The 17,839-nt window shown below is 41.2% G+C and overlaps 1 protein-coding gene across 1 annotated transcript in view; it reads right to left on the minus strand.

Annotated features, from left to right (window-relative positions):
- LOC132379726 (VPS10 domain-containing receptor SorCS1-like) overlaps nt 1-17,839 on the minus strand; it is a 1,404,942-nt gene that overhangs the window by 152,298 nt on the left and 1,234,805 nt on the right. Inside the window, exon 16 of the mRNA XM_059948015.1 lies at nt 9,355-9,488. Coding sequence (XP_059803998.1) covers nt 9,355-9,488 — 134 coding nt within the window. The remainder of the gene's footprint in view (nt 1-9,354; nt 9,489-17,839) is intronic.

The following is a 17,839-nucleotide window of genomic DNA, read 5'->3' on the forward strand; positions in this document are numbered from 1 at the left end:
CACAAACAGGCATTTTAGCCCATCTAGTACATTCTGGCCCATTCTTCTCCCTATTCCCACCCATCTGCATCAGCCACTAAACCTCTCCCATATATGTATCTATCCAAACTTTTCTTAAATGTTACAATTTCATCTGCATCCACCACGTGTGCTGGCAGCCTGTTCCACCCTCTCACCTCCTTCTGAGTGAAGGATTTTCCCCTCGGATATCCCTTAAATATTTCATCTTTCACCCTTAACTTCTAGTTCTAGTCTCAGACAATCTTCGTGTAGAAAGCCTGCTTGAATTTATCTTATCTATACCCCTCATAATTTTGTAAACATCTAGCAAATCTTGCCTCATTCTCCTATGCTACAGGGAATCAAGTTCTAACAAATTCAACCTTTCCCTATCTCAGGTCCTCTCACCGTGTTTTTTTCTGTACTCTTTTAATCTTACTGATACTTTTATTACTATTTATTATACGCCTTCAAAATAAATAGCATGATTGCATTAAATATATTGCTTCAAATTTTTTCAGAAGCCTAAGTAAGGAATCCTGTTACTATTGAAAATACACTTTAAAGATAAGCTGGAAAGAAGGTTAAAGATAAGGTTTTGAGTGCATTGAATTTTTCTGCTTTGGACATATTATGTCCTACCAATGATAAAAGTGTCAAAATAATTTTTAATCAAAGGCTTTAATAATACACTAAAATAAATAATAAGGTACACTATTATAAATAATACTTAATGTAATAATGAAAAAAAGACATCAGATGTTAACAATACAATACTGAATGACAATGGAATATATGTGCTGATCTTTTCTTTCATTTTGCACTGGGTAACGTGGTTCAGGTGAGAAAAAGCCTGAAGTAAATTTTAAGAAGGGCCGATAAAAAGAAGGGTGGAGATGCTTCGAGAGGGGAGATGAGACAGTAGAAGGAAGGTATAATGGAATTGATTTGCATGAGAGTTCAGAATTGGTGCCAGCAGAATTCTCGGAGTCTGTGATGCTGGAAGAGCTTTCAGAGTTGGGAAAGACCCAGGACTTGAAGAGAAAACTAAATGGTCAAAGTGAAAACTCAATGATTTTGTCAGTCAAATCAAAATTGCCTCTGGAGAATTGTAGCTTCTGCTCTTGACCCTCCACCTAGTGGTGTGAGCATGTCCCTGCAAGTGTAAAAAAAGTTTCAAATATGGAGACCGTACACCTAGAATACTGGTTAGGTTTCGTTAAACCCTAATTAGTTTGGCACACACATTAACAAAGGTATCAGTTTCCTCAAAGCAATTTTGTTTTACTTCAATTCAGATTTCTGTTATTCATAGACCATTGAACACAGAACAGAACAGATTTTGCTGACCATGATTCAAATGAAACTAATCCCATCCCATCTAAGTAGAATGACATTATCTGTTAGAACAGATTTTGAACAGTATTGAAATTCTAGTTTTTATTTGAAACTCCATCTGCCAATTTTAGTTGGAGTGATCCTGAATGTCACCTTCCATAATCATTTGCCAATTCCAACATTTTCATGATTCATAATTCATGAATTAAACTTTCAAAAGAAAGTAAGTAAACACAATGAATTTATGAATTTTATGCAGCAATACTTGATTCACTTGAAACTGGCATAGATCCAGAGGACTAGAAGATTGAAAATGCCACTCCACTCTTTACGAAGGAAGGAAGGAAGGCAAAAGAAAGGAAATTATAAGCCAGTTAGCCTAACCTCAGTGGTTGGGAAAGTGTTGGAGTCCATTATTAAGGATTAAGTTTTGGATTACTTTGAGACTAATGAAAAAATAAACCAAAGTCAGCATAGTTTCTGTGAAGGGAAATCTTGCTTGACAAATCAGTTATTTGAGGAAGTAACAAGCAGAGAGGACAAAGGAAAGTCAGTAGATGTCATTTACTTGGATTTTCAGAAGGCGTCTGAGAAGGTGCTTCACACAGGCTGTTTAACAAGACAAAATCCTATGGTGTTACAGGAAAGACTGGCATGGATAAAGGAATGGCTGACAGACAGGAGGTAACGAGTGGGATAAAGGGGTCCTTTTCTGGTTGGCTGCCAGTGACTAGTGATGTTCCTCAGAGGTCAGTATTGGGACTGCTACTTTTCATAATGTTTGTTGATGGCTTTGTAGCAAAGTTTGCGGATGATGTGAAGATAGGTGGAGGGGTAAGTAGTGCTGAGGAAGCAATGCGATTTCAGCAGGACTTCGCCAAAATGGAAATGGCAGATGGAATACAGTGTTGGGAAATGTATGATAATGCATTTTGGCAAAAAGAACAATAGTGTGGACTATTATCTAAATGGGGAGAAGGTAAAAAAATGTCAGAGGTGCAGACAGACATAAGAGTCATCGTGTAAGACTCCCAGAAAGTTAATTTGCAGGTTGAATCTGTGGTAAAGAAGGTTAATGCAAATTATTTCAAGGGGAATAGAATATAAAAGTAAGGAAATAATGCCGAGGCTTCATAAGACACTAGCTGCACTTGGAGCACTGTCAACAATTTGGGCCACATATCTCACAAAGAATGTACTGTCATTGGAAAGACTCCAGAGAAGGCTCATGAGGATGATTCAGAAATGAAGGGATTAACATATGAGGAGTGTTCGGCAGTTCTGGGCCTGTACTCACTGGAACCTAGAAGACTGTGGGGGGATCTCATTGACACGTGCCAAATGTTGAAAGGACTAGATAGGGTGGATGTGGAGAGGATGTTTCATATGGTGGGGGCATCCAGAACTAGAGAGCACAGCCTCAAATTTAAGAGGCGACCTTTTAGGAGAGAGGTAACGAGGAATTTTTTTAGGCAGAGAGTAGTGAATCTGTGGAAAGCTCTGCCACAAACTGTGGAGTAGGACAAGTCTGTGGGTATATTTAAGGTGAAAATGGACAGTTTCCTGATTGGTCAGAGCATCAACAGTTATGGCAAGTGGGGCAGGTGTATGGGGTTGAATGCAATCCATGATCAGCCATGATGGAATGGCACAGGAGACTCGATGGGCTGAATGGCCTAATTCTGCTCCTGTCTTACAGTCTTTTATTCAGGTTTGGCTAAATTCTGGAAGGCATATTCAACTCTTGAGAACTAACAATTCGATGATAAATTCCAACCCTTCTTGGTCTCAGTTCAAAATGTCAACCGTTTACACTTTTCCATAAATATTGCCTGACCTGCTTATTTCCTGTGTATTTTGTGTGTATGGTATCCAGCATCGGCAAAATCTCTAGTGTTTACCATGGTTTTCCATGTATTCCACTTACACAGTGGAGTACAATCCTTTCCTTAATATATGGAATTCAATAATCAAAAATCAAAAAACTGGGCCCTTGATTAAAACAACATCAAATTTTCTAAATTGTTAAGTCTGGGGTGGGTGGAGATTTCAGATTGGGTCAGAAAGTTAAGGAAAAAAGCCAATGACACTGCTCTAATCTGAATAGAAAAGGGCTGTCAAAAGGGCAATGTTATGATACTCATGGGAGATTTGAGATGGTTAGGTTAGTTAAGAAGGTTCAGTCGTTAGGTATTAATGCTGGAGTAATAAAATGGATTCAACAGTGGCTAGATGGGAGATGCCAGAGAGTAGTGGTGGATAATTGTTTATCGGGATGGAGGCCAGTGACTAGGTATGCCTCAGGGATCTGTTTTGGGCCCAATGTTGTTTGTAATATACATAAATGATCTGGATGATGGGGTGGTAAATTGGATTAGTAAGTATGCCGATGATACTAAGGTCGGAGGTGTTGTAGATAATGAGGTGGGTTTTCAAAGCTTGCAGGGAGATTTATGCCGGTTAGAAGAATGGGCTAAACGTTGGCAGATGGAGTTTATGCTGAGAAGTGTGAGGTTCTACATTTTGGCAGGAATAATCCAAATAGAACATACAGGGTAAATGGTAGGGCTTTGAGGAATGCAGTGGAACAGAGAGATCTAGGAATAACAGTGCATAGTTCCCTGAAGGTGGAGTCTCATGTAGATAGGGTGGTGAAGAAGGCTTTTGGAACGCTGGCCTTTATAAATCAAAGCATTGAGTACAGAAGTTGAGATGTAATGTTAAAATTGTACAAGGCATTGGTAAGGCCAAATTTGGAATATTGTGTACAGTTCTGGTCACCGAATTATAGGAAAGATATCAATAAATTAGAGAGAGTGCAGAGACAATTTACCAGGATGTTACCTGGATTTCAGCACTTAAGTTACAGAGAAAACTTGAACAAGTTAGGTCTCTATTCATTGGAGCGTAGAAGGTTGAGGGGGGATTTGATCGAGGTATTTAAAATTTTGAGAGGGATAGATAGAGTTGACGTGAATAGGCTGTTTCCATTGAGAGTAGGGGAGATTCAAACGAGAAGACATGATTTGAGAGTTAGGGGGCAGAAGTTTAAGGGAAACACGAGGGGGTATTTCTTTACTCAGAGAGTGATAGCTGTGTGGAATGAGCTTCCTGTAGAAGTAGTAGAGGCCAGTTCAGTTGTGTCATTTAAGGTAAAATTGAATAGGTATATGGACAGGAAAGGAGTGGAGGGTTATGGGCTGAGTGCTGGTAGGTGGGACTAGGTGAGATTAAGAGTTCTGCACAGACTAGGAGGGCCGAGATGGCCTGTTTCCATGCTGTGATTGTTATATGGTTATATTTTAACATGCAGGTCAATTGGGAAAATTAGGTTGGTAATGGATCTCAAGAGAGTGAGTTTATTGAATGCCTACAAGATGGCTTTTTTAGAGCAGTTTGTCATTGAGCCTACATAGGGATTAGTTATATTGGATTGGGTGTTAAGCAATGAATCAGAGGCAATTAGGAAGCTTAAGGTAAAAGAGCCATTAGGAGCCAGTGATCACAAAATGATTGAGTTCAATTTGAAATTTGATAGGGAGAAAGTAAAGTCTGATGGAGCAGTATTTCAGTGGAGTAAAGGAAATTACAGTGGTATGAGGGAGGAGTTGGCCAAAGTAACTTGGAAGGAAATACTGGCAGGGATGACAGCAGAGCAGCAATGGTGAGAGTTTCTGGGAAAAATGAGGAAGGTGTAGGACAAATGTATTCCAAAAATGAAGAAATACTCAAATGGCAAAATAGTATAACTGTGGCTGACGAGGGAAGTCAAAGCTAATGTAAAAGCAAAAGAGAGGGCATAAAACAAAGAAAAAATTAGCAGGAAGATAAAGGATTGGGAAGCTTTCAAAAACCTACAGAGAGCAACTAAAAGAATTATTAGGAAGGAAAAGATGAAATATGAAAGAAGGCTTGCAAACAATATCACAGTGGATAGTAAAAGCCTTTTCAGTATGTAAAAAATAAAAGAGAGATGAGAGTGGATATAGGATCGGTAGAAAATGAGGCTAGAGAAATAATAATGGGGACAAGGAGATGGCAAATTAACTGAATGAGTATTTTGCATCAGTCTTTACTGTGAAAGACACTAGCAGCGTGCCAGTTGTAGTGTGTGAAGGAAGAGGTGAGCTGCCCTAATGGTTATCATCGGGTAGCACTCACATCTACTGTGATGAAATGCTTTGAGAGGTTAGTCATGAGTAGACTGAACTCCTGCCTCAGCAAGAACCTGGACCCATTGCAATTTGCCTGTCACTGCCATAGGTCAATGGCAGATGCAGTCTCAGTGGCTCTTCACATGGCCTCACACCACCTGTACAATACAAAGACCTATGTTAGGATACTGTTCATCAACTATAGTTCAGCATTTATCACCATGATTCCCATAACACTGACTAAGAAGTTACAGAATCTGGGCCTCCATATCTCCCTCTGCAATTGGATCCTTAACTTCCTAATCGGAAGACCACAATCTGTACGAATTGGTGATATCATCTCCACCTCATTGATGATCAACACTGGTGCATTTCAGGGATGTGTGCTTAGCCCACTGCTCTACTCTCTCTATACCCATGACTGTGTGGCTAGGCATAGCTCAAATACCATCTTTAAATTTGTTGATAATACAACCATTGTTGGTGGAAACTCAGATGGAGACGAGAGGGCCTACAGGGGCAAGATATGCCAACTAGTGGAGTGGTGTCACAGCAACAACCTTGCACTCAGCATCAGGAAGACTAAAGAGCTGATTGTGGACTTCAGGAAGGGTAAGACAAAGGAACACATACCAATCCTCATAGAGGGATCAGAAGTGAAGAGAGTGAGCAGTTTCAAGTTCCTGGGTGTCAAGATCTCTGAGGATCTAACCTGGTCCCAACATATCGATGCAGTTATAAAGGCAAGACAGTGTAATTTATTAGGAGTTTGAAGAGATTTGGCATGTCAACAAATACATTCAAAAACTTCTACAGATTATCGTGGAGAGCATTCTGATAGGCTGCATCACCATCTGCTATGGGAGGGACTACTGCACAGGACTGAAAGAAGCTGCAGAGGTTTTGTAAATTTATTCGGCTCCATCTTGGGTGCTAGCCTACAAAGTACCCAGGACATCTTCAGGGAGCAGTGTCTCGGAAAGGCAGTGTCCATTATTAAGGACCTCAACACCCAGGGTGTGCCCCTTTCTCACTGTTACCACCAGGCAAGAGGTGCAGAAGCCTGAAGGCACACATTCAGTGATTCAAGAACAGCTTCTTCCCCTTTGCCATCTGATTCCGAAATAGACATTGAACCCATGAACACTACCTCACATTTTTTCTATTGATTATTTCTGCTTTTTGCATAGGTTTTAATCTATTCAATATATGTATATTGTAATTACTTATTGCAGTATTGGATTTACTTATTTATTATTATTATTATTATTTCTTCTATATTATGTATTGCATTGAACAGCTGCTGTTAAGTTAACAAATTTCACGACATACAGCATGCCAGTGATAACGAACCTGATTCTGATTCTGAGTGCAGTTACTATTACAAGGAAGAAGATGCTCAAAAAGCTGAAAGACCTAAGTGTACATAAGTCACCCGAACCAGTTGCACTGCACCCGAGGGGTCTGAAAGATGTAGCGGAAGGGATTATGAAAGCATTATTAATGATCTTTCAAAAATCATTGGACTCTGGCATGGTTCCAGGGGACTGGAAAATTGCAAATGTCACTCCACTCTTTCAGAAAGGAGGAAGGCAGCATAAAAACAATTATAGACCAGTGGTTGGGAAGATGTTGGAGTCAATTGTTAAGGATGAGGTTATGGAGTATGTGGTGACACAGGACAATATAGGACAAAGTCAGCATGGTTTTCCTAAGGGAAAATCTTGCTGAGGAACCTGATGGAATTCTTTAGGAGATTACGAGTAGGATGGATAAAGTCACAAGTGCGGAGCAAGGGCAGACCCAAAAGCAGGACACAAAAACATTTTTAGGGTTAACTAGATAGAGTTTATTAATAATTACAGGGAAAGCTATGACTCAAGGATAGAACAGAGGGAAATCAAGGAGAGAGAAAAGTGGAAGCAGGAATAAGCATAATGGACTAGGAGTGTCAAGAAAGCAAGGGAAGAGGGGAAGAAACAATGCTGGACAAAGCACAGGCCCTGGGCAAGATTAAGATACAGGGCCTGGGCTAGGACTAGACTAGGAAAGCAGGTCCTGGACGAGGAACTCCTGAACAAGATGAGAACACAAAGCTTTGACTTGGGACCCAGACATGGACTGAATACTTGAACCTCAGAGCTTTGGACTGGATACTTGAACCTCGGTTCTTGGACTTGATCCACGAAACCTGGACTTGGACTTGGACATGAAGAGACAGTTCCCAACTCAGGGTAGTGGCAGACAGCCAGGCCTACCCTCTGGAGGCAAGGACAAGAAACACTGAGCCAGGGCTCCTCCTTGGACACAGGATGGAGTTGGGACTCTTGTTGACACAGGGCTGGGAGCTCTTTTCGACACAGGACATGGAGATGGAGACCACACAACAACAGACATTTCTTTATCTGGACACAAGTTTGTTCCAAGCAGCGGTGAGCTCTTGTCTCACCCTGGCGGGTTAACTTTGACGGACCCACTCTGGCAAGGGAAGGCGGCTTGCTTTGGGAGGAGAGTTGGCTCGCTCCGGCAAGAAACTTAGTTGGCTTCGGCAAAATGACATTGGCTCGCACTAGCTTCGGTGTCTTCGTTAATGCTCCATAACACTCTCACCCCAAACGGCTGAAAGCCAGAGACTTATGAACTGCCAGTTCAGTCAAGGGTAAATTACCTTTAATCACCAAGCTCAAGGAACACTGGAAAACAGGGAATTAAAGGGAAACAAGGAGTCAACGGTCCTGATCGTAACACAAAGGAAATTTAAATGGAACCCAAGCCGGACCATGACAGATAAAGGGGATGTAGTGGATGTTGTATATTTGGACTTTCAGAAGTACAAGGTGCCACACATGAGGCTGCTTACCAAGTTGAGAGCTCATGGTAATACAGGAAAGTTACTAACATGGTTAGAGCATTGTCTGATTGTAGCAATAAAAGGATTCTTTTCTAGTTGACTGCCAGAGACTAGTGTTGTTCTGCAGGGTTGGTGTTGGGACCTCTTCTTTTAATGCTGTGTATCAGTGATTTAGATGATGGAATAGATGACTTTGTTGCCAAGTTTGCAAATGATATGAAGATTGGTGGAGCAGCAGGTAGCGTTGAGGAAACAGGTAGGCTACAGAAGGAATTAGACAGATTAGGAGAATGAGCAAGGAAGTGGCAAATGAAAAACAATGTTGGAAAATGCATGGTCATGTACTTCGGTAGTAGAAGTAAATGTGCAGACCATTTTCTAAACAAGGATACAATCCAAAAGTGAAGTAGAGATTTAACACACAGAGAAGAGTCATAGACAATGACTGATGTGCTGTAGCAGTTTTATATGTTGTAACTCAAGGGCGTGTCTTTCCATCATCTCTCAGGAGAAGCAAACCCCTATCAGTGACTCCTCTACACATCAGCAATAATTACACTCACTCAGACCTAATAAGTTGACCAAATCCTTGACACCAGACTCCTGATAAGGACACTCCATTTTGAGCTCTATTAAAGGGAGAAATTACCATAGGAACAGAGGAAACAATGCATAAAAAACTTCAATGTATCAGTGGTAAGATGTAACATCCACATTTCCTCAAGGAAATCCAGTCAGAATAGTAAAGGAAGATCCAGTGGGTGGCATAATGAAAACTTTGGAACACTTTGCCATCTGGATTTGAGATTGCCATACAAATGGCGAGTGGAGCACACCACCGTCTAAACTCCCCCTCATCCCTTCAAACACCTCCTGACCAACCTGTGGCAGAGCTGCCAGTTCCCATAAAGTGTCTCCACCTACTTGAGATGGACAGAGGTTCATTTTATTCTCAGCATTAAGAGAGTGTTGAACAAGAAGAAGATGTGAATTATCAACAAAGGCACTTACCACTCAAAGTCCTTGTCGGTGCAGTTACAAGGCACTGAAGTCACTACTTCTCTGTATTTCTTCCCCAAAATGCACTGTGTTGCTGGACGACGTCTCTTATATATCCTTGTTTCCCCCATAATGCAAGGTTCTCCCTTCAAGGTAAGCACAATGGTAAGAAACTATGACTGAAAATAATCAATAGTTTGAGTGTTACTGACAACACCCTGCAGTTTGAAATTCTGCACCACTGATAGTAATTCACCAGCGCACATCTGAAAAGAAAGTTCAGCTTCAAACTGTCATGAGACCACAAACTTTGAAGATATTCAGAGATTCAAAATACATTTGCTATCAAAGAATGTATACATTAAGCAACCTTGAGATATGTTTGCTTACAGGCAGCTTAAAAGCAAGAAATCCGAAATAATCTAATTAATAAAGACCAACCCCCCCCCCCAATATGCACAGAGAAAGAGGAAAAAAACACAATCATGCAAATAATAGAAGCGAGGTTCAGCAACAGCACACTGATCCAAATTGAGTCCTTAGATGCAAATTCCCAGAGCAGCCTGGAGTAGGCCCAAAGCCTTGGTACAGTTTTGGTCTCCAGGTTTAAGGAAGGACATTCTGGCAATTGAGGAAGTGCAGCGTAGATTCACTAGGTTGATTCCTGGGATGGCAGGGTTGTCTTACGCAGAGAGATTGGGCTTGTACACACTGGAATTGAGGAGATTGAGAGGGGATCTGATTGAAACGATTAAGATAATTAAAGGATTTGATAGGATTGAGGCAGGAAATATGTTCCAGATGTTGGGAGAGTCCAGTACCAGAGGGCATGGATTGAGAATAAGAGGTCAGTTATTTAAAACAGAGTTGAGGAAAAACTTCTTCTCCCTGAGAGTTGTGGAGGTGTGGAATGCACTGCCTCGGAAGACGGTGGAGGCCAATTCTCTGGATGCTTTCAAGAAGGAGCTAGATAGATATCTGATGGATAGGGGAATCAAGGGATATGGGGACAAGGCAGGGACTGGGTATTGATAGTGAATGATCAGCCATGATCTCAGAATGGCGGTGCAGACTCGAGGGGCCGAATGGTCTACTTCTGCACCTATTGTCTATTGTCTATCGTATTAGTGGGGCAAATTGCCCAAAGTTTACAGACACAAAGCACAGCAGCTTGGGGCAGCCTCACAGCCTAAGCGTTATGGAGAAAGGAGCCCCCCAGTCTATCCGGGCTGGTGTTTAAATTGTCTCAATAGTGGATCATACCTCACAGGAGGACCCAGGGTCCTCTGCGATGATGTGCTCAGGGCTTAGAGATTGCTGTCAAAGAAACCATTCTCAACCTCTCCAACTCAGCTCGGCCTCCAGAGCCATCCAACCTCGCTCGACTCTGGACACCCTGCCTTTCCCGTTTTTCAGAGCCGGCATTTAAATTGTCCAAACAATTGCCTTGCACTGGGACCTGGGTTCCACCGTGATGAAATGCTCCAGGCCTAGAACTTGACAGCCAGAGGTTTGCTTCAGACCTAGATTTCGCTGGCAAAGAAGCCATACTTGACCTCTTCAAATCAGCTTGGTTCTTAGAGTGATCCACCCTCGCTCCCGGATTAGTTGGACAGGCATCAGTACTCCTCTGCCTCATCTTCTCTTCTCTGAATCGTTCACTCCAACCAGCATGGCTCCAACTCCAAGTGTGCTGATTTTGCAGCGCACCAGCGGGAACATCATGTGAATTTGCTTCGCTTCCGCTTGCCTTTTCATTGTTTGCTGTGATAGTTTGTCACAATTTACTTCATAATAAAAGTGTTATTAGTAATGCTTTTAATTGAATGTCTTTGTTTTTGGACTAGCAGTAACCTGTTGCACACTTTTAGTAGCGCCTTCTTAAACCAAACATAGAGACAGAATTAGGTCATTCAGCCCAATGAGTCTGCAATTCATCATGGAGGGCATTTTCTCTCTCAATGTTATTGTCCTGACTTCTCCCCATAACCTTTGATGCAATTGCTAATCAACCTTTGCTTTAAATATACTCAATATCTTGGCCTCTGGAGATTCACAGATTTACCGCCCTCAGGCAAAAAAAATCCTCCTTATCTCTAAACTAATGGGGCATCCTTTAGAGGTCTTGCCCTCTGGTCCTAGACTTCCCCACTAAAGAAAACATCCTCTACCCATCCACTCCATCTAAGCCTTTCAGGTGACACAGCAAACAAATGCTTTAATTTGCCAATATTAATTGAACCTGTGCAGACATTCAGAAGAATGTCAATTGCCCAAAATATCAACCATCCATTTCCTTCCACAGATACTGCCTGACCTGTTGAGTCCCTTCAGCATTTTGTTTGTTTCTCCAGTTTCCGGATTCCAGCATCTACTGTCTTTCTAGTGTTTCCATGTAGATTTTGTTTGGGACACAGCACTGCTTGAAGTGTCTAATACTGAGGAATTAGTTCATATAATCACCATCTTTCAAAGTTCATTTACATAGTCCCATAGGTTTGAAGTCTACTTTCAAATTAAAGGGTATACTTTTAATTTGCTAGTAATATAGTATCATTGGAGAATGTGATAATAGGTCCTACTGCAAAAACTTTTTTTACATAGTCACTTACTGGAAATCTTCATGGTTTTTTGGTTTACAAGATTGAATCACAATGCGGTTAATTTTACACTGATAAACAGAAAAAGACTCTTACATGTCAAAGTGAAAACAGATCTCTACAAAGTGATCTAAATTGGTGGAGCGTGGAATGCACTGCCAGCAGTTGTGGTGGAAGCAGATACAATAGGGTCTTTTAAAAGCCTCTTAGATAGATACATGTGGTTAGAAAAATAGAGGGCTATGCATTAGTGAAATTCTAGGCAGTTTCTAGGGTAGGTTACATGTCAACACAACATTATGGGCCAAAGGGCCTGTAATGTGCTGTAGATTTCTATATTCTATCTATGTTCTAAATTAATTACAAAGATAAAACACAAAATAATTGATTGCATAAGTATTCACTCCCCTTTAATATGAGACATCAAATCATCACTGGTGCAGCCAATTGGTTTTAGAAGTCACATAGTTAGTTACTCACAGGAGATCACCTGTGAGTAGTCAAGGTGTTTCAATTGATTGTAGTAAAAATACACCCACATTTGACTACTGCTGAGTTATTATCCTGGCAAAAACGACACCACTAAGACAAAAGTACACTCTAGGCAATTCTGCAAAAAGGTTGTTGAAAAGAACAAGTCAGGAGATGGATACAAGAAAATTTCCAAGTCACTGAATATCCCTTGGAGTACAGTTGAGTCAATCATCAAGAAAGGGAAGAAAATGGCACAGTTGGAAATCCTCCTAAAGCAGGCCATCCTCAAAATCTGAGAGACTGTGCAAGAAGGGGACTAGTGAGGAGGCCACCAAGAGACCTATGACAACTCTGGAGGAGTTACGAGTTTCTGTGACCGAGATGGGAGAGACTATGCATACAACAACTGTTACTGGGTGCTTCACCAGTCACAGCTTTGTGGAAGAGTGGCAAAGAGAAAACCACTGTTGTACAGAAAAAGCTCACATGAAATCTCAGCTAGAGTTTGCCAGAAGGCATATGGAAGACTCTGAAGTCAGCTGGAAGAAGGTTCTATGGACTGACGGAACTGAAATTGAGCTTTCTGTCCACCAGGCTAAATGCTATGTTTGGCATAAGCCAAACACTGCACATCATCAAAAATACACCATCCCTACCGTGAAGCATGATGGGGCTGCTTCATGCTATGGGGATGCTTCACTGCAGCAGATGCTGGAAGGCTTGTGAAGATAGAGGGTAAAATGAATGCAGCAAAATACTGGGATATCCTGGAGGGAAACCTGATGTAGTCTGCAAGAGAACTGCAACTTGAGAGAAGATTTTTTTTCCAGCAAGACAGTGACACCAAGCATAAAGCCAAAGCTACAGAGGAATGATTTAAAACACAAAGTTAATGTCCTGGAATGGCCAAGTCAGATTCCGGACTTCAGTCCAACTGAGAATTTATAGCTGGATTTGAAAAGGGCTGTTCCCTCATGATCCCCATGCTATCTGACAGAGATTGAGCAGTTTTGTAAAGAAGAATGGCACAAGATTGCAGTGTCCAGATTTACAAAGCTGATAGAGACCTATCCACATAGGCTGAAAGCTGTAATTGCTGCCAAAGGAGCATCTACTGAATACTGACTTGAACAGGGTGAATATTTATGCAATCAATTACCTTGTGTTTTATATTTGTAATTAATTTAGATCACTTTGTAGAGATTTGTTTTCACTTTGATACAAAATAGTCTTTTTTTTTCTGTTGATCAGTGTGAAAAAAAGCCAAATTAAGTGTTGTAAAACATGAAAATTTCTGGGGAGGGGTAGAGAATACTTTTTATAGGCAGTGTATTAGTGAGAGATCTATATACATCAATATAGTGAATCTATAAAGACAGTAATAACACTGATCTTTTGCTTTAAAAGCGAAAGGCAAAAGTCTTAATTCCTCATTCTTTCTTTTGAAAGTAACTCAAGATTAACTTGCTAACTATTGGTTCATATTGGGTAGGGTAATAGGTAACAGTTGCTCTATGGATGTTTGCAAACTGGAGTTAATCTAAAATACAGGCAGAGTATATGGAAATGTTTGTTCAAATTCACTGCTAAACCATGGATGGCAAATCAGAATTAATCCAAACCATGGAGTCACAGAGAATGCAGATGTTGAAATCTGGTGTAATGTGATAGAAGCTAGCCTCTGCACTCCACCTCTTACCTTCCCCTTCCTGGCTCAGTCTGCCTGTTGTCCTTCCCCACCCCCTTCCCCCTCAGTCCACCAATCACCTCTGGCCTTTGCCTCACTGTTCCCCTTCTCCTCTTTTCCTCCCTCCACGATCTATGTCCTGACACCAAGACACTGACAAACAGTTCTTCCCCCATCCCACAGATGCTGTTCAACCCACTGAGTTCCTTATTTACATCATGCAGACAGAATGTTCCACAAGTGAACACTCGGGATCAAAGGCATAAAGAGTTAATTTGAGGGAGAGAAATGGGTGCAATATTATCTGGTCCAGTGTATTAAAGGAACAGATGGCAGTTCACAGCATAGCCATTGGACTTGAACCGTGTCAAGCAAACCTTCATATGGCTACCTGAAATAACTTTACTACCAAAAGAGGCAAACTTCCTGAAACATACAACATGGAGCTGACTTTAACATATCTCTTGCTCACCTAGGTTAGTAATTCAATTAATTGTTTTCTTATGTTCAAATCCAAAGATTCAAGGATTTATTCATGTGAGAACTTTCTGCCGAAGAGAGGGATTGAACTGACTACCACATGATTAAAAATCTAACCCCTCACCACTGTTTCTTCTTGGGTTGAAGGAAGCAACAAGTGAGTGGCTGCAGGGCAGATATAATTTTGTGTCTGGCAGCATAACAACTTGCAGTGCAGTAGCTGAGTTACAGAATGATAAGACTTGGGCAACAAATTTCCTCCTCCTGCTTGCAGTCCTTGATGTACTGAGCCATTGATCTCAGCCAAGCTGCAATGGGGAGCCACATAAAAGGGATCGGGAAGGAAAGAAAAATCAAAGCAAGATCCACTTGAGGTTGCTCGCACTGCACATTCCTGCTGGCAGATTAAAGGACAACTGCTCACAAGCACGAAGAAGCAAGCTACCTGCTGATTACAGAGACACGGAAGAGTGGTGGTGGTGGGGAAGAGAGGGGAAACAGAAATACAGTAGCATGTGAGGGAACTAAATCAACAAGCTTAACCCTTCCTACCAGGAGCTTGTTAAAAACTTAAACACTACAACAACACTTCCCCAAAATTAAATTGGAACGTATTACTGCTCACCTAGCCATTTAGTGAGTAGAACTCTCACAGTGGTCAAACCATGGACGTCAACTTAAATTAAAATAGAGCAGGCTATTCCTGGTAATGAACAGCCTCTGTTTTAATGACATCCATAGGTCAATTTTGTTCTTAAATTAATTGGAAAATGCACCAAAATCACTCGATATGGCAACCACATGCTCACGATATAGGATATTAGGGCATTTGGACTAACGAGTCTGCTTGATTTGATCATGGCTGGTTTATTTTCCCATTCAGCTCCATTCTCCAGCCTTCTTCCCATAACCTTTGACATTGTACTAATCAAGAAACAAATACATGAAATAATAAAATGGAACAATACTAATAAGTGGATCAAAGGCATTTAAAACTGATAAGTTGTTTAATGAGGAGATGAAACTAGTTCTGTCAGTCTAGGAGCAAACATATTTATGCACATTGGACAACTGAATTTAATTACATACAGGACTGTCCATAAATTGGGCATATGTGACCTGGGAATGCACTATAAATGGATTAATTCACATGTTGATCTGACTGTCTATATTTGGACATTAGTAAACCTGAGAACTGTGTCTACACCAATTCTATAGTTGCCTGGACAATATTGTTGTTTAATTTCAGTGAAAGGCAATAAAGTTAAAATTTTTCAACATAGTGAGATTTGACCTTCAAACCATAGAATATTATATGTTGCTAGTACAAATAACTCTGTGTTCCTGTTAACCATTCTATGATTTTCCAGGGGCACTGGGCTCTAGACCTCATCACCGCCTTGTTTCAAAAAGCTGAATTCCCCAGGGGAGGTGAGAGTGAACTCAACGAGACACTCAGCATCTATGAAGGAGAATAAACATTGGTATTTCAAACTGAGGCACTTCAGCTTGTCTACATACAAGAGATTCTGTGGATGCTGGAAATCTTGAACACATTCAAAATGCTGGAGGAGCACAAAAAGTCAGTCAGCATTGATGGAGGGAAATAAACAGTCAATGTTTTGGGTTGAGACCCTTTGACTGTATATTCACTTCACAGATGCTGCCTGACTTGCTAAGTTCCTCCAGCATTTTGTGCATGTTGCTCTGCGTCTCAGATTAACTGCTTCTCTTTCCCTAGATACAGCCTGACCTATTGAGTTTTCCCAGAAATGTGTTTCCGTTGATTTTCTTGCTCTTACTCTGTAACTGCAGATTTTTATTTTGGTGACTTGAGATGCTGTTACAGTATAGAAGATATGTTGGATGAATGGGCTCTGTGATGTGCAGCTAGTTTAACAAGCAGTGAGCCTGTCAGTGAGCTGAGCTGTCACCAGGCATAAAACAGGGAGACTTATTCGATTCAGGTTCAATTCTGTGTGGATTGAAGTCTACTGAAGCAAGCCCACTTTTGTGTATTGTCAACTGAGAACCATTGCAACAGGCTGTCTTTTGTGCCTTGTCTAAATAAAAATCCATTCAATTTTATCCAGCAGGGATCTCCCCTGAATGCCAAACTGCTGGTCAGTGATCACCCCCATTAAGTATTCACCAGCTTCACCCTGTACACTGTGTCGACCAGATGTCACAATCCATGAGGGAAGGTATTTAGACTAGGAGGGTGAACTGTCAATTGGAAATTAATTATGTTAAGCCTCCAGGCAAAATATGTCATATGAGACCCAATAAACCAAATCAAAGCAATTAGATCATGATGGGGGAGATAGGTTATTAGATTCTGTGGCTATTACATTCAGCAAAAGTAGTCTCTAAACAGTTTTTTCTGGCTTTTATCGAAGTCTCCAAGCAATGTATGAAGACTTAATGACTTGGGAGCCACATACTACTAAATTAAGTCATCTGAAGGAGAAGGAATGGCTTTTGTTGGTACCAAAATACACAACTTTCAGAGCGATTGATGTTGAAGGTACACCACAGAGATATGGTTGGGAGAGAGATGAGGTGAGGATAGAGTCTGAAGGGAGCAGGAAAAGAAGTTGGTAGTGAATTGGAAATGAGGAGGCATTGTTGGAGAGGAGGGACATTGGAGGGGATGAAGTTTGGGTAGGAGGAGGGACAGGTTGTTGAGTGGAAGGATGAGTGGGGAGTAACGATAATGTTAGGTTGGGGAAGCTGAGGTGAGGAAGTGATGGAGCTGGAGCTGGGACAGACGAGGTGGGAGAGGGGTTTAAAAGATAAGACAATTAGCTTTATTTGCCACATGAACATTGAAACATTTAAAGCTGGGGTCCATGGACCCTTCAATTAATGGTAGGGATCCATGACATTAAAAGTTTAGAAATTCCTGATTTAAACATACAGTGAAATATGTCATTTCCATCAGATCAAATCATCGAGGCAGCCTGGAAGTGTTGCCATGCATTTGGCATCAATGTAGCATGCCAACAGCATACTAACCCTAACTCTAAATGTGTGTCTTGGGAACATGGGAGGAAACTGCAGTTCGCAGCAGTAATGGCAAACTCCTTATGGGCAGATATGGAAATTGAACCCGATCAGTGATCACTGGCACTGTAGAGGAATGCGCTAACCTCTGGGGTTGATAAGTGGGAAGAGAGCAATGTGCAGCTGGGATAAGGTAAGTGTGCAGAGGGGTGGATGGTAGGGATGAGGGGTGGTGGAGAGAGTGACGAAA

Source organism: Hypanus sabinus, chromosome 22, assembly GCF_030144855.1.
Source record: "Hypanus sabinus isolate sHypSab1 chromosome 22, sHypSab1.hap1, whole genome shotgun sequence".
Taxonomy (NCBI): Eukaryota; Metazoa; Chordata; class Chondrichthyes; order Myliobatiformes; family Dasyatidae; genus Hypanus; species Hypanus sabinus.